This window comes from Lampetra planeri, chromosome 28 (assembly GCF_965212315.1).
Source record: "Lampetra planeri chromosome 28, kcLamPlan1.2.h2, whole genome shotgun sequence".
Lineage (NCBI taxonomy): Eukaryota > Metazoa > Chordata > Hyperoartia > Petromyzontiformes > Petromyzontidae > Lampetra > Lampetra planeri.
Window position 1 is genome coordinate 3,136,999 of NC_136134.1, and position 24,311 is coordinate 3,161,309.

Here is a 24,311-nt window from a genome sequence, read left to right on the forward strand (position 1 = left end):
GAAGGGAGTTTAGCAATATTTGTGTGATCCACCAAACTTCCCTTCTCCATGGTGGAATGCAGGTTTGTGACAGCTTTAAAAAAGAATAATCTAAGTCAACACCATACCATGCAATACAATGGGAATTTATATCGCATATAAATGCAACTGGACCTCAAGATGCCATACACTAATTATGGGTATTATTGGGCATTGAGTAATTATGTAAAAACAAAAGGGACATATATTCAACACTACGGGTGAATATGGGAAGGAAATTCAAGACTATGGGGACAAGCAGAGGAGAATGAGCGACCTTCCCACTGATAGAAGTTTGACCAGAGGCATCACATCTAAACATTGGTGGCTGGTAAAAAAAAAGAGTGTGTGGAGGGGAGTGGAGTAAAATGAGAGGTCAGAGGCAGACGGGGGCGAGTCCAAGAAGGAACCTGAAGAGGTTGAGTGAGATTTTGAAATTAATCCCGTGATTGGACTGAGAGCCATTGTAAGTAATTAAGCATTGGGAGCATGTGGTCCCGTTTATGGGTGTGGGCGAGAAGTCTGCTAATGGGATTTGGGGGAGGCCATGGAGGAGAATGTTGCAGTGGTTGAGTCGAGGCGTCATTAAGTAGTGGAGCAGGGGGGTCTCAGCTGCAGCTGCGGGTAAGGAATTGGTGGATTCGGCAGTCGCTGCACAGGTGGAGGCATACGGCTCTGCAGCGTTAAGATGCACGGGAAGAAAAACGAGAAGTCGGGATCAGTGACAGCTCTGCTTTGAACAAGACCCCCCAGCTGCAGGCAGTGAACAAATGTTCGCACCATAACACTTGGATCCATTTGCTGTGAGTCCGGTAGGGCAAGGTCCACAGTTAAAATCCACGGAGGGCGGAAGCTGGTCGAAGCATGTTACAGCAGGATGACATGGTTTGTCTGCACAAGCATCGAAGTTGTCCGTGCATTGCATCCCTGTGTACCCCGGGTTACACTTGCAGCCAGCAACCTTCATACACACATTTCACAAATACTCATTAGAACACAAATATATGGACTAATTGTCAAATGCAGGATTCCTCCCTCAGATTCTCTCTGTCTCTTGCAAGCGTAATGAATATTTGAGTATGATAACTTTCAATGTAAAAATAAGCTCATTATGAGTACATGCACATTAGAGGTGCAATGATGCATCAGTGTAACAGTTCATCGATTCAGTGATCAAAATCGATTCTCACACTAACAGTACATGCACAGAACCATGTGGGTGAGTATCGATTAATTATTTTCCATTTGTAAACTTTGTATGTAATTAGGTGATCCCTGTGGTCACTGCAGGTGCTAGCTATAATACAGCACAATGTTCTACAATATAATAACAATCTCAAATCAAATAGAAATCCAAAATTATAACATGATGAACTGCCTAACTGACCTGGAAAGTGGATCCATCACTGCTGTTGAGGCTCAGGGTGGTCTGGTTGTAGAGGCACGTGGAGTTCGCGCTGCAGTTGCACAATGTGAGGGTAAGCAGCAGCGCAGAGGAGGCCTTGCCGTCGCTGGCGCTCACCACGCCAAAAACTGGCTCTGAGCTTCTGGGGCTCCACGTCAACTTGCCATCAGCTGCAGAAACCCGCCAACAGCAGCAGTTGAGCACAAATCAAGGGCCTTTGTAGACGGAATTTTATAGCGTTGTATATTTTAATTTCAGCGACATAGCCAATGCACTACACACCTGTCCGGTGGTAGGAAAAAAAGGAAGTGGGGTTTCTTACACCGTGAACTCACCTGAAATGTTGATGTTCGAAGAATTGGTTACAAGTGAGAACTCAATTTTGTCATTGTTGACGTCCACCGCGCTGATATTTACCAACACTGTTTCACCAACCATGGCATTAATTTGTCCACTGCTCGTTATATTTGGAGGGAAATTTTCTGCAGAAAAAAAGTCACAGGCGAAGATTGAGATGCTGCAACACTGTCGTTTGGTGTTGTTTATGAAGCTTGAAGCAAGCTATTGCACTTGTCTTAGCCCGTTTTAGTTTTTTTGGCTTTGGTGATAACTATTAATAAATAAGCCAATAGTTTTTCCATGGTGCTAATGATTCACACATACCCCTACGAGGTAAGTAAACATTTTACATATCTTCGTTTTGTAAATAACTGTATTCAGATTTTTTATTTTATCATGTTTTGTTTACATCTGTTTATCCAAGAAAGCACCACTGAGTTGTTTTCAGGAGGGTCTTGCTATTTTTGCAGGTATTCTTTTTTTTACATGTGGCTAATTTTGATCATGATGCTGGCACACACTGGATCTTTAATATCCACTGTGAATCAGACAGTGTGCGTTTTGTTTACGGTTAATCCACTGGCAGTATTAACCTGGTCAGCCCTGGGGTTAAAACCACAAACTCCTGCAGCAAGTGGCAAATTGTCATCCATTGGCCAGTAGTGGAAGTTCCATATTTCCATAGCACACACCAGTTTATCCATAGGATAAATCCAACGAAACCATCCCCATCCTACCAGGATAAACACCGTTTATGTTTTAAAAGAATGATGACTCCGTGACTAACATCTTAATAATTATTGTCTGTAAGGGATCGTGGTACCTATCGTTTTTACAGTATTTGCAAGGCTAAAACATTGCTTTGGTTTTGTAATTATGTTTTTATTACAACAACATGCAAGCCCGGCATACCACACCGAAAATTTCCAACAAAAGGACACAGGAAGAATCCGCGGACATCCATTCTGGAAAAAGCATTGCTTTGTTAATAAATTAAGATTATCATGTCGAAGGTAATCCACTATGTTGACATGTTTTGCACTTTCATGTTTGTTTCAATGTATTTTTTAAAAATGTTCATGCCGTTGGCTTTTTCCCACTTGAATGTGTACCTCGTAAATAATTTTTCCTTTCTGGTAATAAAAGGAATTTTGAAAAAGTCTCACAAGAAATACACATGTTAATGTATTTTGGCCTATTTAATAAAGGCTACTTGAGGCAGTGTCGACTTGAAATTTATATATTAATATAACGCGTATATTTATTTATATTTCGATATATATGTATATATAAGCATATGTTTTATGGATATTAGCATAAGCGTTGCATTGCCTTCAATTGTGCCACAATATTTATCTACAAAAATCCACAATAAAAAATTAACCCAGTTCAGATTTTCAAATCTATGTATTCTCGTTTGTTATGTATATTGTCTATATCAGAATGAGAATGTGTATTTACTATACTTGAGGAATCCGATGAACTACACAGCTCTTTTTCAGAGATGTCCAGTCGCGGCGGGTAAGAATGTTACAACAACAAACAGTACAAAAACACGATAGGAGTGCAAAGTACAAGAAAGGAAAACAAATTACCAAAACACATACAAATACAACTAAACCATCCCCATCCTACCAGGCAAAGCCCACTGAGGTATTAACCTAGTGTTCAAATGACAGCTCAACAAAGTGGCGTATAATTTTGGACATTTATACTGGTAGGAACCTCCTGGTTACACCAGCCCACAGGGGATTATTGTGTCCGTCCGTCGTGCAGGGAGGGGCTGGGTGGGAAGGGGAGGGGCTGGTCACCCCGTGGTGCCCTTATAAAACTCAACGTTTAACCTACTCAAGCCGGCTTGTGCCCGCCCTCACAGTCGGGCATATTTGCGGAATACACCACGCCGCCATTGACCCTGGCCATTGACCGAGCAACCTAATGTTCCTACCAGCTCCCTCCATAGGAATGTGTTAGCAGCCAAATAATTTCAACCCTCAGACTTTTTTTCGTGGACCACCTTGCACCAATAACACACTCTTCTAGATTAAATCTACTCTAAATCGTAATATCTGCAACAATCTTGCGAACCACTTACCACACCCCTTGTGAACCACTTGTGAATCCTCACTGGTCTATACTGAATGTTTTTGAACAGTCTAGTTAGTCTTCAATCACATCCTTTACTCAATAACTTTCTCAAATAAACCTGTGTTCTTCTGCCTAGAGGAGTGTTGTGTGGGAGACGCGGTATCAATTATGATTAAGAAAGACATTTTGTTAAGACGTACGTAGCACTTTGCCCAATGATGTGTAGACTCCAGAGCTGTCCCGTGTGGCCAGTCCAAAGTTGGTGTTCCCTGTACTCAGAACGTCAAATATGCAGTCCTTCTGGCCTCCGCAGGAAACATTAACACTGGCCAGTTGTTCTGGAGATGTCTGATTTATGAGGTCTTCATAAAACACCGGCATGAAGCTGTTGTTGTTAAAAGTGTCCCAGCTCTCCCCAGCACTGGTGTTATAGGTGAACAGACTTTCATTAGCTGCAGTTTTCCCTGTAAAGATATATTTCACAGCATAAATATCCATTATTTGTACCATCTTTATCGTGTCTAATACACTCAAAACTTTCTTACATTTTTAGGAACAATTGCCATATTTAATTGCTAAACGTTTTAATTTGAGTCATATAAAAGTTCCAGATATTAAAACACATTATGTGGTCCTATTATTATGACACTCGTAGCTTAACTGTAGTGAAAACATTTGAAACATTTAAATTACAAATACAGTAATTACATTTATCAAATAACGATGAATGTACTAGGGCTGAAATTATATAATGACTAAAACTGCAGTTGATGACGTCTATTTAATGTATCAATGCATGCAAAAGTGTGTATGTTAAACCCTTCAAGCAAATGTTTACAGTGATCTTCTTCACACCACTTACATGTAATTGCAAAATCATACAATTTAGCCTCCGCAGGCACATCTGCTCCATTAAATGGCAGCACAGTTCCATTCTTGAATGTGAAATCATCTTCTGGATTATAGTTGAAAACACCTGTAAATATTTATGTTCGCATAATGAACAAAAACGTTAAAAGCATATACAGTAAAATATGTATCGATAACATTACCAAGTTATCTCCCACTTGCCCCCAATTACAGAATGTCACTGTGGAGGTCACACTGACCCAACCCAAATAACACCAATAATAAACCTTACAGTAACTGCTCTCCATTTTAGTTTCTGTACGTATGTTGAATTTATTTCACTGTACGTAGCCAACCGTGCTAATCGGAGGTGCGGGGGAAGGACAACACACTAAACACAAAAATATTGCGAAGGTAGAGGCCAGTTTATCCAAAGATAAACCACTATTCACTTCTTACAAGGTGATACTTGGTTTTTATTGACCCCTTGGGCACTATAAAAAACAAAACTGGCACTTATATCACGTCTTTGTGAATCCTGTGCGAGTGGCTTCCTGGGATTCCCATTCTGCAGACAGCTTTGAACATCAGAAGGAGAATATATAGCCCAGGAAAATACCACATCCTGTTTAGAATGACGTTACGTAATAAAGTGTACATTTATACTTATTATTACACGCTTCCTATTACTGTAACTCACTCTGTAGTTGTTGTCGTATCCTCAAATCTAGTAACTCAATTTTAACCCACTTCCCAATGTGGTATCGACTGAAAACTTGGTATACGTATGTCTTACTGATGACAATACTATATTCTATCATTAAAAAAAATTATTTGTAAACATTATTTTTACACGATTTCTAATAACTCACTATGTTGTTGTCGTATCCTCAAATCTTGTAACTAAAATTTAACCCACTTCCCAATGTGGTATCGACTGCAAACTTGGTATACTTTTGTCATACTGATGACAATACTATATTATATCATTAAAAATATATATTTTTAAACATTCATTTTATATGTTATGTTTCGGCTTGGGTCTAATTGTCCACGCTCAACTGACGTTGGCTGTAAATCACCACGGTCCCTTACGTCTTGGCAAGCTTCAGGGCCACTTCCTGGAGTCGTGGAGTTCTGCCATTACGGTACATTTCATTAAAGCTGTTTATTAAAAAAAAAAAGTATTTTTAAATATTACTTATTAGAGTTGTGCTGTACAGCTCTGCGATGTATTTTTGGAATGTGGTGGTTTTTTTTCGATGATGTCTGAATTTTTCGCTCCACCCACTTCCCGAAAGCAGCGCCCAGAATCTGAAGAAGCTCCCAGCACGGGGATTGAATCGTTGAACAACATGCCGAGCAACACGTGACAACATGATCGGAAAATGCCACGGAATAGCTGAACGTTTAAATTAAAATCTGCTTGCCCTTGGCCGACATTTACTTCATTGTGAACGAGCCGCCAAACTCACCCAGCAGGCCCTGTGTTTTGGCAGATGCAAAGCGCTCGGGCAGTAGCGTGATGAAGTTGAGGGCTCCTGAAGTCCCCGACACGTTCACAGAGATGCCCGAGGAGAACACGGCCGCCACATTCGCTGGGCCCGTCTTAATCGCTATGTTTCCATTGCTATACGAACCTAACGAACCTGAGAAATTCAAATTTTAAAACATCCGAGATTAGTTGTGTCAGTTCACTACCAGTGTAAATTACTTCACATGTACTGCTGGATAATGGCCTTCCCACGCCGTGCAGGCCAGTGGTGACCCATCCACTGTCCAAGCTCAATTCTGTTAGGTTCTGAGACCTGATGAGATTGGGTCCATTGTTGGGTGATTTGGTCATTGACGGTTTATTGTAGAATAGGCTCGATTTCCTTCTGAGAACTTACCAATTATGATTAACAACATATCATACCTAATATAGTTAGAATGTAAAGATACCTTCCATTGATTAACCTCATCATTATGCATGTTTAGCGCTGATCCTACACCAAAGTCTACAGCAGAAAATCGTCATCATCCTTGCTCATCCTTCCTTTTCATCCTATCAATCTCATTCCGAATCCTGTACACATACGATTAATTATTTCAGTTATTGTTCAACTTCTAATTTACATTATGTGTAATATGGCACAATGGTGCATTAACATTTTGCTAACTTCTTAATTTGTGGATTTGTTTACAGGTGTTTAAAAAAAAACACAGCTACTGCACATCTCAGTCACTATTGTAATTTAAAAATATATTTCGTCAGCCAATTTGTTTGATTTGTTTTTAACTTCTGCCTCCCTGTCCCACTCCCCACCCACTCACATTCCAACAGTGCACTTGTGCTACGAGTTAAATGATCCATTCAGAACTGTTGTCATGTGTCCCATCACCCCATGGTTGGAGAACAACCAGTGGAAGTTTACACCACAGATCCACACGTGATATTTTCTTCAGTTACTGCTTTTATCCACACAAACTGGAAGGCGCTATACTTTCCCCATGCAGAATGATAGTTGATGCATGTTTTATGCTTTAACTCCCAGAGCTTGAACTTCGATCAGATTAAGTGGAAAGAAAATGTTTATGCGGTGGTGGGATTTTTGTTTTATGTAGTTACTGTTGACCTGGCTAAGTCACCAAAAACATCCTACACTGAACCCTGAGCCACTCAGTTTCACCTAGTTGAAACAAAAATGTCAGTGTTGCTCATGAAAAAAAAATGTTTAGGACACAATATATCCTTATATAGGGAATATTCAGACATCACTGGCTATGATCATGCATCGAAATGTATTGTCAAAAGAGATGCTAAAACTGTAAGTGCATTATATTAAAATGAGTGTTACCGTTTACAGCCACAACTGCACCGTTGACTAACATTACAATGCTGGTGTTCTTCAGGATCCATTCAACCTATCGAACAAATCATATTTTTAAAAAGGTTTAACAATCTCACAAGACTATAGGATACAAAAATCATTGCAAAAAATATAGATTTCTCAAATATATCCCTCTGAAAATATAATTTTAGGAAAATAATTATACTTTTAGAATTAATTTAGCACATTATTCAATCAAAGTATTTCAGTTGCTTAATTTAACAAACGATATTTATTTGTAAGGTTATATTTTTACATCAGCTCTATCTGGGCACAGTTTGAACATAGAATCCAGACCATAATGTGAGCCCACATAATTTGCTTCGCACACATCCTAACAAATCTACCAATGTCAAACGATTAATATTATGTTGTATTTATACAACCCAGAAAATGTACATAAATTGTCTACCTAATGTGGATTGTTTAAAGCTGGTAAAGCTAAATACAGCAATATAAGGTGTTGGTTTAATTTAAATTCTCAATAATGATTCAGAAAATGTTCCCATGACTAAATATTTCATCAACATTGTACATTAGTGGCCCATTATCAGTTAAGAAAATTACTCAAACTCTTTGGTTCTTTCGGTAAAGTCATGTAGGTAGAGAAAATATAAAATGAAAAATAATAAATCACGACGTTTCGACCGCAACACAAGCAGTCGTCATCAGGAAATATAGTGAGGAATCTGCCGCAGCAAGAGGTTATAGAGGTTGGAGCTGTGTGCAACCCAAGGGTAATTGGGCGGGGCTAGAGATGGATTTGCAAGTAAATGTAGAAGATTAGCGTGACTAACCTGGTGTGTGTGTGCTGTGATGTTTCCATCCTGCCTGTCGTTTGGCTGTTACCCTCCGACTCTCTGAGTTGTATTTCCCTGTTGGATGCCCTTGCATTAACAGGCTAGGGTATCACTAACATGGCCGCTTTTGCTCCCTTAGCCTAGATGTATCGATGGCTCTTGCTGTTTCATGGGCTGTATGTCTCACTGGCTCGGCCACCATAGCCCTTTACACGCTTTCCTCTCACAGCGCAGCTGCCAATGCCGTAGATCCTGTGGCCCTTGAGGTGCTTTAGTGCCCGGTTCTCTGACATTGACATGCTAATCTTCTACATGTACATGCAAATCCATCTCTAGCCCCACCCACTTACCCTTGGGTTGCACACAGCTCAAACCTATATAACCTCTTGCTGCGGCAGATCTCTCACTATATTTTCTGATGAAGACTGCTTGTTGCGGTCGAAACGTCGTGTTTTAATATTATTAATTTTATATTTTCTCTACCTACGTGACTTTACTTCAGTTGCGAAAGCTTAAAATCAAAATTATTCAAACTGATAACTATTGTACACATTTACATGTGATAATTAACATGCAATGTTAACTAATTACCATCAGCTATGATCAATCCACTGCTGGATGAAAGCCTCCCAAAACCATCGGCGATCAGGGGCTTAATTTCTCACTAAATATGTCTGTAACACTTTAAGGCTAGTGTGCAGTCGGGATTATTATCATGGGGCACGGTCAGTACAAGGTACTCCTGTCCGTAATAATCCTAGACACACCACTGCTGTATCATGAGGACAAAATAAGGAGGGAATGGATGTGGAATGCCGAGATAAATCCCGAAACAGCAATCCACGGTCCCAGCTGAATTTAAGCACTGCTCACGGAACTGCGACATAACAAAATTAAATACCGATAGCAACTTGGCTTCCATATGATAATATACCTCGCACAGTGCGTGTTCTGTGCAGTCAAATCCCTACATTAATCTGCCATCCATTTACACCCGAGACCGTTTAACAACCACCTGGTACGTACCTTGTCATCACCGATCTGCTGTGCTACGATGGCTATGAATGAAGTGGCTTTAGTGGTCACATTGGCACTCGCATTGGCGCTTGCAATTCCAGTTCGACCCTGCATGGTGAAGTTCATGACATTGTTTGTAAACACTTCCAGGATTGTGTACTCTCCAAGGCCGTTAAACGTGTAAGAGACGTTGTCCAGTGTTGTGATGTGAGGGTCGCCAATGAGAATTGCTGAAAAAAATCAAAAGAAAATGTTTAATATCTATGGGACCTTTTTGCCAGTATCGAAATAATGAAAACTAAGAAGTCACGTTGATAGGTTCAAAGAAAATAACAAAAAAGAACATAAAAACTACGACATTTCGATCGCAACGCAAGCGGTCGTCATCAGGACCGCTTCTTCATGGTTTCCATATAAAGGTCAAGGGTAATAATGAAGATCAAATCGATATTTTATTTTGTCCTACATACTGATATCTGTTAACAATATAGACAACAGTGAACACAAATTCAGAGAAGAATCACCATAGAAAGGTGGTCTGTAGTATGAACAACGGTCAGAGGGACGCCTCTGCTGGTACATATTGCACAATCCCTTGTCTCCAGATCTGCAGCAAGCGTTGTACGGGTCCACTTCATTTGCTGAAAACATATAAAAAATGTAATGTAAAGAATGAATGACTATGGCAGCAAATCCACAAGTCATTGTTGCATATGCGTTCAAGTTCTATACTCATGATTTTCAAACATGCTGAATTGTAAATTTGACAAAAACAAACATACTGCGCATACGTAACAATAATTAACAATGTCGCATCTGTAAAAGGTATATTTTACTCAATTTAAATAGATTGTAATTTACATAAAAGAAGGATATGCTGTCATGGTTTAATGGTTGGCAATCCAAACGTCGCCGGTTCAAATACATATTTCGGCATAGCAGTTGATACATTTCCTCCAACCTCGGTCCACCTAACAGTATTACCATTTACTGTTATTTAGCTTGTTCACCCAGGACAGTCTCACTGAGTCTCTTTTTCAGGAGGGTCCTGCCAAGTTTTCACAGGAGGGGGCAATGATTGCTATGTACATCCAAGCGAGTCATCTCTTCAAATTTGGCATATATTGACCATGAAGCGGGCATACAATGGCCTACTTCTGCAGATGACGCCACGGGGTCTTTAAAGTCCACTGAATGAGTCAGTGCATAGTATTTTCATAGTTAATCCACCTGCAGTAATAATCAGAGCAGCCGCTAGATTAAAACCGTAAACCTCTACAACAAGATGGTGCATGGGCTATTACTGAGCCACGTTACTGCCTTGTAAATGAGTACACCACTAAAAACTTTTTTCTATTTTACCAGGTAAGGCCAACTGAGCTATATAGCTATTTTTCAGAAGCGACCTGGCCACAAATGATAGCACAACGAAGTGGCTTATCACATGGAAATGTATAGCAGCCAAATACTCTCAACGGATATGTCTAAATGTCGAGGGAAATACCAAAGGACCAGAGAAAATCCACGCGACCATGGGGAAATAACATGCAAATTCCAAATATACAGGCATCGGGGTCAGGATCAAACCCACGACCTTCTGTATACCAGGTGAAGTAGCTAACATCTCAGGTCATGTGTGGTGGGATAATGTGTGGGTAATCCCACCTCTTCCAAAACCAGCATGGAAGAATAGGCCAATGACCCTCTCAGAGGGACTCTCCAGAGCTCCCTCTTGTGGGAGGCCCTTCTGCCAACAGTGGTGTGAGCAAGCGAATTGCCCCGGCTGCACCTTTGACCTCTTGAGTTGACCAGGTTAAACTATTTAAACTTTGGGGCTTACTCAGGTACTGCTGATTCGTTACTCTTGACAAACTCGTCCAGGGGGTGGGGAGGTAGCGCTCATACCACCCGGACACCAGGGCGCCCCATCGGTTGTAGTGGCATCTCACCCCTCCACCATTGGCATCTGTCCAGAAGTTTTGAAGACTCCAAAATGCACCTGGGAAAAAACAAAAATAATCAACTTTGGTCTTAGCACAAGAGGGTAAAGGAAAAAAATATTTACGGATGACATACAATGTGCGTTAAACACATATACAATGGAGAGTGGGGTTTTATATTGGCCCAAGAGGGAACGATAGCACGTGTAGAAGGAGTAAAGGAGAAAGGCACATAGTTATCAGCATTTTATATACATAAATAAAAGCCTTTAAATATGAATGTAATTTGTAGTTCTCATATTTTGCCCTGCTAAATGTAATTAATAAAACAGTGGTTGCATTTTGGGGGATATTTTGTGAGCTGGAATAAATATGTCAATTTGTCTTCCAGCATGACGTGAGAGATAGTTACATTGCTTTACAATACAATGTAATAAAACAATGTTACATCACAACACATGATCGCAGTGATTCAAACTGGCCAGTATACGACGACATGCCACACCGACACTTCTCAGAACACAACATGGGTACACACCGGGCACTGTTTAGAACTTTTTTTTTTAACCGAAAGCAAACACTCGTCTTCTTTCTTTTTGAGAGATAACAACTGATGACATGGGCTACAGGAGGAATATGTTTTCATACCAGGATTTTCCATCTTCCATTTCGATCAATGCAATGCAAGTAAATATTCGATAAACATTTACCTGGGACATATGGAAGCTGGTAGCCGTAAGTGGTGATGAGGTTTCCATCCACGTAGGACATGTCAAACATTCCTTGCCAAAAGGAACAGGGACAGCTCTTGATGGGGTTGATAGACGGCTGAGCTGTATCGTTTGAATACCAATTCAGACACTGATGCTTTGTGTTTTTTCTATTTGGCACGATGTCTGTCAGATTGTAGGCGAATCTTCCATTTAGGCCTGAACAAAACAAAATCATTACTCTGTTAGCATTGTGTGAATAATATATTGTTTAACTCTTCATTTCCATATAAGGGTTAAAAATATATACGGTATTAAGATATCATCACCATACAAAATAACGACCATATGTGTACAAATGTTTTATTTAGAAGTCGTATTCTCTGCATCAAACCTAAAGCGTCGTGAAATCCGGTGGGGCAGGAGGGATTTAGAGGCGGCTGAGCTCCTCTGCTGAAGGTTCAGCCCACCCACCTCTCCACCAACCCACCTACACACCCCCCACCACCCACCTGCCCCCCACCTACCCCCCACGCAGCCCCCTCACCCACCCACTTACCCCCCCACCCACCTACCTACCCACCCTCCACCCACCTCCCCCCACCTAGGCCCCCCACCCACCCACCAACCCTCCCCACCAACCTATCCCCCCACCCACCTACCTCCCCACCCACCCACCTATCCCCCCACCCACCTACCTCCCCACCCACCCACCTACCCCCCCACCCACCCACCTCACCAACCCACTTACCCCCCCACCTACTCACCTCCCCACCCACCTACCTACCCACCTACTCCTATTCCACCTACACCCCCACTCACCTACCCTCCCCACTCACCTACCGACCCTCCCACTAAATTATTATGCTCCCTAAAATGATTAAAGTGTGAACATGTTAGGTTTTAAAGTGAGCCAAGTGGGGAAATGAATGCATCAGCATGGATTCCGTAATGCTTTCCCGCATGAACGTTTGCTCTCGGAAGTATGTTTTTGTAAACATTGCTACGGTGTATGGATCAGACACGTGGACGTGTACAAAATAAAACTGAATTAAAAACTGAAAAGTTCACAAAGGAAGTGTGTAGAGGTGGTAGTGCATCCTCGGAATTGCATAGAGACTTAGAGGAGCACTTGGATTCGAAAACCTATACAAGTTGAAGGCGATCAAATTTTACTCCAGTGTTCATGCAAGTGATTTGCCTGAAGGGTAATAAATATAAAAGTGGCAGCTAGGGGGAGGGAATGTTCCCGAGAGGACGTCCACCGGGGAGATGGAGCGATTAATTCAGTTGGCGTGCGAGGCACTGAGGTGGGTTACTATGTCAGTGGGCAACATCTTTCTGAGGACATCCAGTAATAGGCTGATAATAAACAATAAGTAAACATATATACACCACATTATGCACGTTTACCAGTAAGCAATCCTTTGACCTGGTCGGGACGATACTTGGTTGTTGCATTCAATGACACTGGGTCGATGTATGCGGCAGATGTTCCACTTGACAAAGATGATAAAAACGTGGCATTTTAGAATCAAATACAAGCACATGCTATTTCCACAAGCGGCAAACAAAAGTAGATGGTGTTAAAGCAGTTTAAATACTCCTAGGATAAAACCTAAATGCTGTACTGCACTGCATACCGCTAGGCCACTCGATTGTTGTTGTGTTCCACTTCACAGAAATGAGTGAAGTGTGTTAAATCATTGTTTATTAAGAACACCTCTGCTACCCCGGAGATTAAATGTGGCTGATGATGGTGACGACGCTGCCTTGCCTACTTTAGAGCATGTTTTTTTTATGCATTTGCTTTAGAGAAGTGGTTCTTCACCCGGGGTGTACACATACCTGCCGGGGGTGCGAGGTGCCCCTTCTAGGGGCGCGAGACATGCCAGATTTGTTTAGAAAGTAAATGAACGAAACACAAATTGAGCACGGTCACCTAAGTGCAACTATTTTGTTTCATCAAACCCCATGTATTTACTATCATTTTGTTTACACTTGAGAACAAAAGGGATGTAACGCTGCAGTCAAGGTAGAGAAGCACTTCTTTAGAATGTTTGACGAATACAATTTCAGGTTGTGCTCGATTTGAAATGCTTCTTTGAGATAAAATCTTAACGGAATGTTTAATCATAAGAGGGCCGAAGCTGACTTCGATCACCCACCTGTTGAATCCTATAAAAGCGTTGTTTGCCAGCTTGTCCCTAGCCTCCGTCCTCCATTGCATGCCTCCATCCTTAAACATGATCAGGCAGAATGAGTAGACGCCATCGGTGCTAATCACAGCCTGGAATGTGTTTGTCTGAAACAAGAAGACACATACCCAGTGGTTAAAGCAAAGAAGCGTAAATACGCATCATCATCATTACCATTACACTAAATTTTAATATCAATATGAGAAGCAGTCCACAACTAGTTGCGCTTTAGGTATGGCTCTTTATTAAGTCAGCCGCACAATGACGCTCACTCGTAGGAAGCTCTATCTGAAAGGCGATCAGAGTTCTATTCATGCCCCATTTTATACTTTTTACTGCTCTTTTCGAAATATTCTAAACAGGGCCCCCCTCCTTCAAATCAATTCCAAATAAGTCACCCCCAACGGATCTCTAACCGAATATGTTTTACCAGTTCAATTTCCTCGCGTTTCACCCAGTCCAATTTTCCTGGGTTTTCATCAGTTCAAGTCCATCTATCAATGGAACACAAACGTCTCGCACCAATCGGCCCCTGCTCTGTGACGGCTGGTCAACGGAAAGAGAAAACGGCCCTTGCCATTCAAAAGGGAGTAAGTCGTTTCTCGTACGTGCACTGTAATGTAAGTGCAATTATTTAATAAGGTACGCCCGAGATGACCTTTACAAAGAGGGCTATTTCATGCCAATAGTGAGCGTTTGGGCTGTATGATGGCATTACCCACCCCTGGCTTGACGGCCAGGGGTGGGTAAATCTAAATGTGCATCGACATCTGATGAATACTATAAATCACATCCTTACGTAATTCAAGTTGCTGTTGGCTGGCACAGCTGTGGCGTTTTCCCACGTGATCTTCAGCATCCATACGGGCGTGTAGGTCTGCACTTCCGTTTGCGTGAAGTTGGCTCTGATCTGCGCCTGCACTATCTGCCGAAGTTCCTTTGCGTGCGAAGTTTGGACTTTGCCGTCCGTAAAATCATACTCCTGCATTCAACAAAAAAAGCGGGGTTGAGTTAACTTGAATGACTGTATTAGACTTTGAATTATATATTTTTTTCCCAATAGAGATAATCCTGCCAGTTGGGCCAGCGGTGGAGTGAGAAGCTCTAAATCGAAAGGTTCCAAGTTCAAATCCTGGTTGGTGCGTTGACTCTGCCCACCAAAGCCTCTGGGAGCCAACAAAATGAGTTACCACTTTGTGGCGAAGTCAGCAGTGCCTCAATGCTCATCTGCGCAGGGAATTACTGTAACTTTTTTTGACTACAATATAAAGGAAATTACTCATTGTCTCAAAGAACGAAAACACATTTTTCCACGCATTAATGTGTTTAGAAACATAAAAGCAGTATATCGTTGGATCGATACTGCAGATGAAATTCCCATGATGATGCTGTATGATAACCTATGCACGCAATTGCTAAAGGCAAGGGACAAGATAAAAAAAAACATCACACGACCAATGCAATCTGTATTGAAAATGTGTAATTCGTGAATTAAGCGGAGTGCAGTCGTCATGGCAAACCTGATAATAGATCTTGCCGACATTCGACGAGAAGTCAGAATCATCCCAGAAGACAGCAATCATTGTGACTGAGAATGAAGTTAGAAAGCCACCGGAGATGGGATTTGGATAGGAAAATGTATTCGTCTCTTCACTTTGCTGGAAGACGATCACCCCATTGTCTGAAAACTGGAACACAGGAATAGCAGATTATTACAAAGCAACATATGCATACCTGTCAACCCATAGGTTTACCATGTGTTCTTGTACAGGGAAATAGAGTTTTCAGGTCCATACAGCGTACAGCCGTTTCAGTACGGCGAAAACAAATCAATTTGTGTTTCTCCTTTGTGATGGGACTTTGTAGGATGAACGTTGAGACTTATAAGGGCATGGGGTGTCCAATAAGGTCTAAATTGGTCTGTAATAAGGTAGGCACTGATAAGGGCTTGACAGGTGTGCATATGCAGCATGTGATGACATTGGTGTAAGTCATCTTATAAATACGTATTCTCGCGGAGATTCAAATTTTAACACAACTGTATTTGCAAGGGAATGTGAGTTCAAAATGTAGTCAGGTTTACTTCGGCGTATCCTTCCTTCGAAGCTATATGAAGGAGTGCCATCTCCAGGGCATTACTTATTGCAGTATCAGCAGATATTGTTCTACAGACACTTATTCTCACAATATAAAGATGATATATCCATTACTGTGTCAGGAGCACCATTTACCATATATTAAATGTACACAACGGTACGATAAAAATGTAATTGTTAGAATCTCACTAAAAACAATTATAATCTATAGAAATATGACTTTCACACACAGTATAGTAGATTAGCTATCTAACTTGAATGAGAATTTAAAAAAATATATTTTCTTGCACGAGATATTTTACACTGAGCACTGCCACTACGGTACTTACGTATAGTTTCTGGAAGAACTTGGAACCAAAAGGAAAATCATAGGGTGGCATGAAGTACGGAGACACAAAGTCTGTCAATCGGGACTGCAGAATGATATCGTTTACATTTGTGCCATATGCAAAAAGTCTGTAATCTATGAAAGAAGACACGGACACATTCAAACATTAATCAACCAAAACGCACGCGTCTATTATACTCTAACATTAATTTAATTTGGAGCAAGTGAATCTCATTATTAAAATAAGACTTCGATAACACGTATTTTTTTGGGTTAGATCGGGGAAATATAAATGTGTCGTTATATCCGCCACCACCCAATACAGCCAATTAATAAGGTTTGTCACGTAAAACACATGCCAATTACGTGACAATCACGTGACAAACCTCACTAATTGGCTGTGTCGGGTGGTGGCGGGCTTAACAAAACCTTTAAATTTACACACTTTAACCCAGATAAACCTCAATTATGGATAATATTGATCATGAAAGCCGACGTGTTAAACCAAAATAAGACATCGCAAAATCGCACTTACACCATAGCCATACACGTTCAGCCAGCAAACGCATCTTGCTCGCTTACAACGCGTCACAATGTACCTAGCTTACCACGACGTGACCTCACCTATAAGCGTGGGAGACTGTGTGGTGGTTGTGGATGGCTGCGACGTGGTCGTCGCCCCGACTGACGTCGATGTCGCGGTTGAAGATGTGGATGGCGGAACTATAACAGTCGAAGACGCGGTTGCACCTGATGGAGCTGAAGTGCCCGTTGTGTTCTGAGCCACTGTCACGGTTGACTGTGAAGTAGGTGGAACAGTCGAAGTCACGGTTGTGGCTGACGTGGAACCGAAAGTATCAGCTGTCACATTTGTCCTGCTGGTCGATGTTGCAGTTATTGGACTAGAGGAAGTGCCTGTTGTAGAGGAAACGGTTGTTGAAGTTTGCCCTACAATGGGGGAAACTGGAGATGTTGCTGTGGTCGAAGCATTTGTTGTAGAATTAACTCCGTCTGTAGAAGTTGTGATTGGTGATACTGTTGCTGGGCTTGTGACAATCGTAGAATTAACTCTGTCCGTCGAAACTGCGATTTGTGATGCTGTTGCTGGGCTTGAGACAATCGTAGAATTAAATCCGATTGTAGAATTTGCTGTTGGTGAGGCTGTTGTTGGGCTTGAGACAATCATAGAATTAACTCCGATTGTAGAATTTGCTGTTGGTGATGCTGTTGCTGGGCTTGAGACAATCGTAGAATTAACTCTGATTGTAGAAGTTGCTGTTGGTGAGGCTATTGCTGGGCTTGAGACAATCGTAGAATTAACTCCGTCTGTAGAAGCAGTGATTGGTGATGCTGTTGCTGGGCTTGAGACAATCGTAGAATTAACTCCGATTATAGAAGTTGCTGTTGGTGAGGCTGTTGCTGGGCTTGAGACAATCGTAGAATTAACTCCGATTGTAGAAGGTGCTGTTGGTGAGGCTGTAGCTGGGCTTGAGACAATCGTAGAATTAACTCCGTCTGTAGGAGCAGTGATTGGTGATGCTGTTGTTGGACTTGAGACAATCGTAGAATTAACTCCGATTGTAGTTGCTGTTGGTGAGGCTATTGCTGGGCTTGAGACAATCGTAGAATTAACTCCGATTGTAGAATTTGCTGTTGGTGAGGCTGTTGCTGGGCTTGAGACAATCGTAGAATTAACTCCGTCTGTAGGAGCAGTGATTGGTGATGCTGTTGTTGGACTTGAGACAATCGTAGAATTAACTCCGATTGTAGTTGCTGTAGGTGAGGCTATTGCTGGGCTTGAGACAATCGTAGAATTAACTCCGATTGTAGAAGTTGCTGTTGGTGAGGCTGCTTCTGGGCTTGAGACAATCGTAAAATTAACTTCAATTGTAGAAGTTGCTGTTGGTGAGGCTATTGCTGGGCTTGAGACAATCGTAGAATTAACTCCGTCTGTAGAAGCAGTGATTGGTGATGCTGTTGCTGGGCTTGAGACAATCGTAGAATTAACTCCGATTATAGAAGTTGCTGTTGGTGAGGCTGTTGCTGGGCTTGAGACAATCGTAGAATTAACTCCGATTGTAGAAGGTGCTGTTGGTGAGGCTGTAGCTGGGCTTGAGACAATCGTAGAATTAACTCCGATTGTAGAAGTTGCTGTTGGTGAGGCTGCTTCTGGGCTTGAGACAATCGTAAAATTAACTTCAATTGTAGAAGTTGCTGTTGGTGAGGCTATTGCTGGGCTTGAGACAATCGTAGAATTAACTCCGTCTGTAGAAGCAGTGATTGGTGATGCTGTTGCTGGGCTTGAGACAATCGTAGAATTAACTCCGATTATAGAAGTTGCTGTTGGTGAGGCTGTTGCTGGGCTTGAGACAATCGTAGAATTAACTCCGATTGTAGAAGGTGCTGTTGGTGAGGCTGTAGCTGGGCTTGAGACAATCGTAGAATTAACTCCGTCTGTAGGAGCAGTGATTGGTGATGCTGTTGTTGGACTTGAGACAACCGTAGAATTAACTCCGATTGTAGTTGCTGTTGGTGAGGCTATTGCTGGGCTTGAGACAATCGTAGAATTAACTCCGATTGTAGAATTTGCTGTTGGTGAGGCTGTTGCTGGGCTTGAGACAATCGTAGAATTAACTCCGTCTGTAGGAGCAGTGATTGGTGATGCTGTTGTTGGACTTGAGACAATCGTAGAATTAACTACGATTGTAGTTGCTGTAGGTGAGGCTATTGCTGGGCTTGAGACAATCGTAGAATTAACTCCGATTGTAGAAGTTGCTGTTGGTGAGGCTGCTTCTGGGCTTGAGACAATCGTAAAATTAACTTCAATTGTAGAAGTTGCTGTTGGTGAGGCTATTGCTGGGCTTGAGACAATCGTAGAATTAACTCCGATTGTAGAAGTTGCTGTTGGTGAAGCTGTTGCCGGGCTTGAGACAATCGTAGAATTAACTCCGTCTGTAGAAATTTCTGTTAATGGTGCTCTTGTTGAGCTTGACGTATTGGCTGTAAAATAAACTCCTGCAGAGGGTGAGGCTTGTGTTGTATTGGTAATTCCTGTTGTTTGAGGCGGTGTAGTCGTTTGAACTGTTGGATTAATATTACCAAAAATGGTTATTCAACACGTAATTCAATTTGCCAACTTTTTGTTAAAGGTCAAAGTCAAAGTGACTTCTCGCTCAAATGATTAGCGAGGTAGTGCTCATTGCCTTACAGTTCTGCAGTTCTGAGCCAGTCGTGTAAACTTTCTTAATAGGACACCTATTGTTGATCTCCCCCAAAAAATGGTACTCGTTTTACCCACCCCAGAGGAATGACGGGTTGAGACAACCACATCCAGGATTTTAACTCGCAACCTTCCGATTGTTGAGCTGCTTGTTCTACCACTGAGGCACCTGGCCTTTGTCAAATAAACATCAGAGGATGCAATACAAATTGGATGTATGAAGTACTGAGAGAACCTAAATGTGATGGCATTACTTTATGCTGCACAAGATTACAATCTTTCATTCTTTAATTTTTTTATTCGGCTCCTGTTGTACATTTTTTGCATCTCAATTGAAGAATACGAATTATACTCCATTGAATAGTGTCCTTTTTTCTGGAATACTAAGGTGCAGTTGTTTAGAAAAAATGCTGTACAATTGCGAGCACAAATGTGTTGTACATCAGTTCGCATTTCATCGTATAATACAACAATATAAAAGAGATGAAAAGAAAATTAAGAAAACAAAAACAAATCAAAGGAACTGGCGACATATTCAACGTACATTGTTAATAAATATCCTCACATGCATTACATTAATCACGTAATTGAAATACTGTATATTATGCACGTACACTAATTAAAAGTGTTTGTTTTACATTTTAAAATGTAATTGTTTCATCCAAAGACCAGTTAGAGTTTAGGCATTGCCGGAGAGCGAAATACGCGACACAGGTTCTGGGTGACCTTCATCACCAGCCCGCACGGACAAGCATGGTTAAGCATCGTCAACAGCCATGCCCGACAAGGGTGTGGTAGGAGGCGGTGGGAGTCTGCATATCGCAGTGGATGGACAAAAGGTATGTAAATAATGTGGACTTACTTGTGCAATTTGCATGTGTATCATCTGTCATAGGAGGGGACAAAAACATGACATTAGAGTTTTATAAACACTCATGATAAATATTTTTTTTATAGATATGGAATTTATCTAAAGCCTTGTATGGTGGGTTATGTCGGGCGATTCTGTAGGTCGGGTTGGTGAATCGCGCCAATTTCATCATGTGCTATGAGATTCCAAAATCCTTTGAGTGGTGAAGTGGCCCATCACAACCAGCCTCTTAATAAGAGGATTTACTCCAGTTATTCAATTCAAAAAGCCCCCCTTTTTTATTGAGGTTTTTTGTCAACAAATATGAAAAATATTCGTGGAAGTTCAGCAATATGGAGGTATATAAGTACAAGCGGGACATTTTGCTGGTAATCCCCGGCCGCGATATCGGGGAAAACAAAAGGGAAGCTGCAGAAGTGAGTTAGCGAAAAACAGCAGAAGCGGGAATGAGGAAACGGATGAAGAGCTGGGAGGTTGTATCCGGAAAGGTGCACATTGTGGAGATAGGTGTCAGGTTAGAGTCAACAACAGGAACCATATTTTTGCATCAGCCACCAAAGGCCCCCACAAAACAGTTACTTTATTTTAAGTAGATAAACGTATTAAGACCTTCCTAAAATGGGTAATTAAGACGCACATTTTTTTAAATCTCTATATAAATAATGAAATGCATACACTTTGGTCCTTATTAAAATAATTACACAAATGCACAGTATTGCACATTCAAGTTTTAATAAGAGGAATATTAAATGAGACGTTTACTTGTGGTGCGCTGATATCCTTGAATGCATGGGCAGTTGTATGACCCCACTGTATTTTCACAACTGGTTCCAGATCCACAGTCGGCTGTATTTCTCCCACATTCATCAAAGTCCACGCATAGTGCCCCATTGCCTATTGACACAGGCACATTTCATTACTCACGCGATGCTCGGTTAGCACCAGTCTAAAACACAAGTATGACGGCAGATAACGTGGAAATAACTAGAGTGCAGTCTATGACGTTTGAACCAGCTTCTTACAATCTGAAATTATTGTTCTCACACTTGTAATTCCGCAAATCATTGCACATGCCACAAATTAAAGCGGATTCGAGTGCGAATTCTGCATCGTAATTGCTATGCACAGATGCACCAGAGTGAAATGTGGCCTGGCAGTAACGTATCCTTCCGTTTGCTACAGACTCGCAGTTTGAATCCAGCGGCTGCTCCAAATATCGTTGCTGCTGTGCCATTACCATGATTGTGCTGGACGCCGTCTGCTTCACGGTGGACATAAAGATCCGCCTGACATCGTTCATGAGGGTGGGACGTTGTGTGTCAGCATCAGGGTCAAAATTTGCCAAAAATTAAAAAAATCCACGACAAATTACTCAACTGGGACTCGCAGTCATTGCCCCCCTACTGGCGGACTAATGCCCTAGTTCACGCTTGCAAATGAGAATATCCTGGTTTATTGTCCACATAAACTTGAAACTTGAATATTAATTTTATAACAGACACAGAGGGTGAGCGACACAGTTGAACATAGTTTGAAATCTATCATCGCATTGTCGTCGATAGGATCCTTGGGTGTTCATACAATTTGAATTGGCACTGCGGTTGTGCTGCGGGCTCAAGCACTCATACACATCCTGGCAAATATTTTACACAAGCGTATATCCCACAAGACAATGGGCAATTGAATGAACCGGACGGGTTACGGCACGCAGACCCTGCCGCACATGCAGCACCACCGGCAAATTTGCACTCGTCCACATCTGCGCATTGACTTCCACTCACTGAAAAAAAGCGTTGGCCGTGAAAACTTTACCAACCCATGTTTATAATTTCCCTTTCCCCCTTCCAAACACACTTTGTGTCACAGCATACGATAAAGCTGTGAAAAAGTGGACATCACAGCTTTTATTCCAATTCATCTCTCGATTGCATCACACACACAATTACCAGAGATCTAATAAAGTACTTTCTTTAAGAAGACAGTTTACAATTAAAGCTTAATGTAACTTTACGTGTACACCACCGTATAACTCAAACAACATATGACTATTGCGAAGGTTTTCATTCATGCAGGTACTATAGAACTGTCCACCAAACACAGACATATCAATATCTGCCATTGGCCACTAAGTGACGGTGACGTCACCATGGTGCCTGTGCCAGGCCAGGTGCACTTTGAGGCCACATGAAGTGTCGGAAGGCTCGTTGACAGGTCACGGGACAGACCCAGGTGCCATGGGTTGTCTTCTGTGCCAGGCTAGGTACAGGAGCTCACCGGACAGATCCAGGTGCCATGGGTTAAATGACTGAGATGACTGGCAGATGCACCACCTGTGCCCCCCTATTGTGCAAACTTACTGGCATATCCATTATTGCAGGTGCAGGTATAATTTCCTTCAAAGTTATAACACGTGGAATGTTGAGTGCAGTTGTCGATTCCGATCTCACACTCGTTCACATCTTTGCAGGTCCGGCCGTCGCTACCGATCGTGTACCCAGACACACAGCCACACGTGAAGCTGCCGATTGTGTCATTGCACGTCCCGTAATTGGAGTCGCAAGGCGTCTGTCTGTTAGCCACGGATATGCTGCACTCATTAACATTGATGCAATCCGTTTTGCTCGTGCCGTTTAGAATATATCTGGAATGAAAATAAATTTCGTGTTCAAAGCAGCTGTTTCTCATTATTTAAATAGTGTACACTACTGTGCCGTGATTTAAATGCGGGAGAAGTGGACAATACAATGTACAACATAAAGAACATAATACAAGTTCAAAAATAGAAGAGCAATGCAATGATGAAGTAAAATAACTAATAAAAGTGGAAGAAGTAAAACAAAACGTGATACTCTTTCTAATTAGTTTAAATAGAAGCACAATTTAAATGAATGAGCTTGAAAAAAAATATATTAGCTGATAAAATTTGAGCACGTTGACATGAATTATAAAAAATAGAGTACATAAGGGATAATGCTTCAAAGGTCTGTGCATCCAAAAACACAGTTCGAAAACACTGCATTTATTACTGTTTGAGTAGGAAATGTTTAATAGATTATCAAAATAAAAACAGGAAGGCTCAAACAATGTCACGGTGGTCTGTGAGATCTGCTAATAGTCCAGGCACAATGAATGATACATACCCATTATCACAGGCACAGGCTTTGGAATTCGTGCTGTCTATGTAACAGGTGCCCGTTGCATTGCATACATCTGCCTGACAAGAAATATTGGCTGCAAGGAAAAAATAACACAACATTCATGATTATTATTTCTCACATTCAAAAAAATATATAACTTTATTAGCTTTACATTAATTGGTGTCGCATATGACATTTAAGTCCATCAACCAAATGCCTGACTGAGGAATTGTTTTCCAGCACATTTGTTGTAAGCAAGGCATTGCGTTATTTGTGGATGGCTCTTGCTTCTGACACCAGGCAACCTGCGAGCTATTGTTTCAGGGACAAAGCCCTGTTGATGAGACTCAGGGCCATATTAATTGGCCAGGGCTGTCCAGTGGTCCAAGTAAGATCTTGGTTAATTCAGTCATAATATATCA

General features: G+C 41.5%; 1 protein-coding gene across 1 annotated transcript in view; it reads right to left on the bottom strand.

Annotated features, from left to right (window-relative positions):
* Window positions 1-24,311, bottom strand: part of LOC144728258 (uncharacterized) — a 316,355-nt gene that overhangs the window by 22,567 nt on the left and 269,477 nt on the right. The window contains exons 106-126 of the mRNA XM_078607566.1: window positions 23,893-23,983; window positions 23,110-23,393; window positions 21,515-21,646; window positions 20,744-20,767; window positions 17,286-19,742; window positions 16,663-16,796; window positions 15,758-15,925; window positions 15,037-15,219; window positions 14,208-14,344; window positions 13,453-13,538; window positions 12,040-12,258; window positions 11,230-11,388; window positions 9,914-10,030; window positions 9,399-9,619; window positions 7,540-7,606; window positions 6,175-6,348; window positions 4,713-4,826; window positions 4,051-4,314; window positions 1,759-1,905; window positions 1,406-1,593; window positions 799-979 (exon numbers count right to left, since the gene is read on the bottom strand). Of these exons, the coding sequence (XP_078463692.1) occupies window positions 799-979; window positions 1,406-1,593; window positions 1,759-1,905; window positions 4,051-4,314; window positions 4,713-4,826; window positions 6,175-6,348; window positions 7,540-7,606; window positions 9,399-9,619; window positions 9,914-10,030; window positions 11,230-11,388; window positions 12,040-12,258; window positions 13,453-13,538; window positions 14,208-14,344; window positions 15,037-15,219; window positions 15,758-15,925; window positions 16,663-16,796; window positions 17,286-19,742; window positions 20,744-20,767; window positions 21,515-21,646; window positions 23,110-23,393; window positions 23,893-23,983 (5,547 nt within the window). The remainder of the gene's footprint in view (window positions 1-798; window positions 980-1,405; window positions 1,594-1,758; window positions 1,906-4,050; window positions 4,315-4,712; window positions 4,827-6,174; window positions 6,349-7,539; window positions 7,607-9,398; window positions 9,620-9,913; window positions 10,031-11,229; window positions 11,389-12,039; window positions 12,259-13,452; window positions 13,539-14,207; window positions 14,345-15,036; window positions 15,220-15,757; window positions 15,926-16,662; window positions 16,797-17,285; window positions 19,743-20,743; window positions 20,768-21,514; window positions 21,647-23,109; window positions 23,394-23,892; window positions 23,984-24,311) is intronic.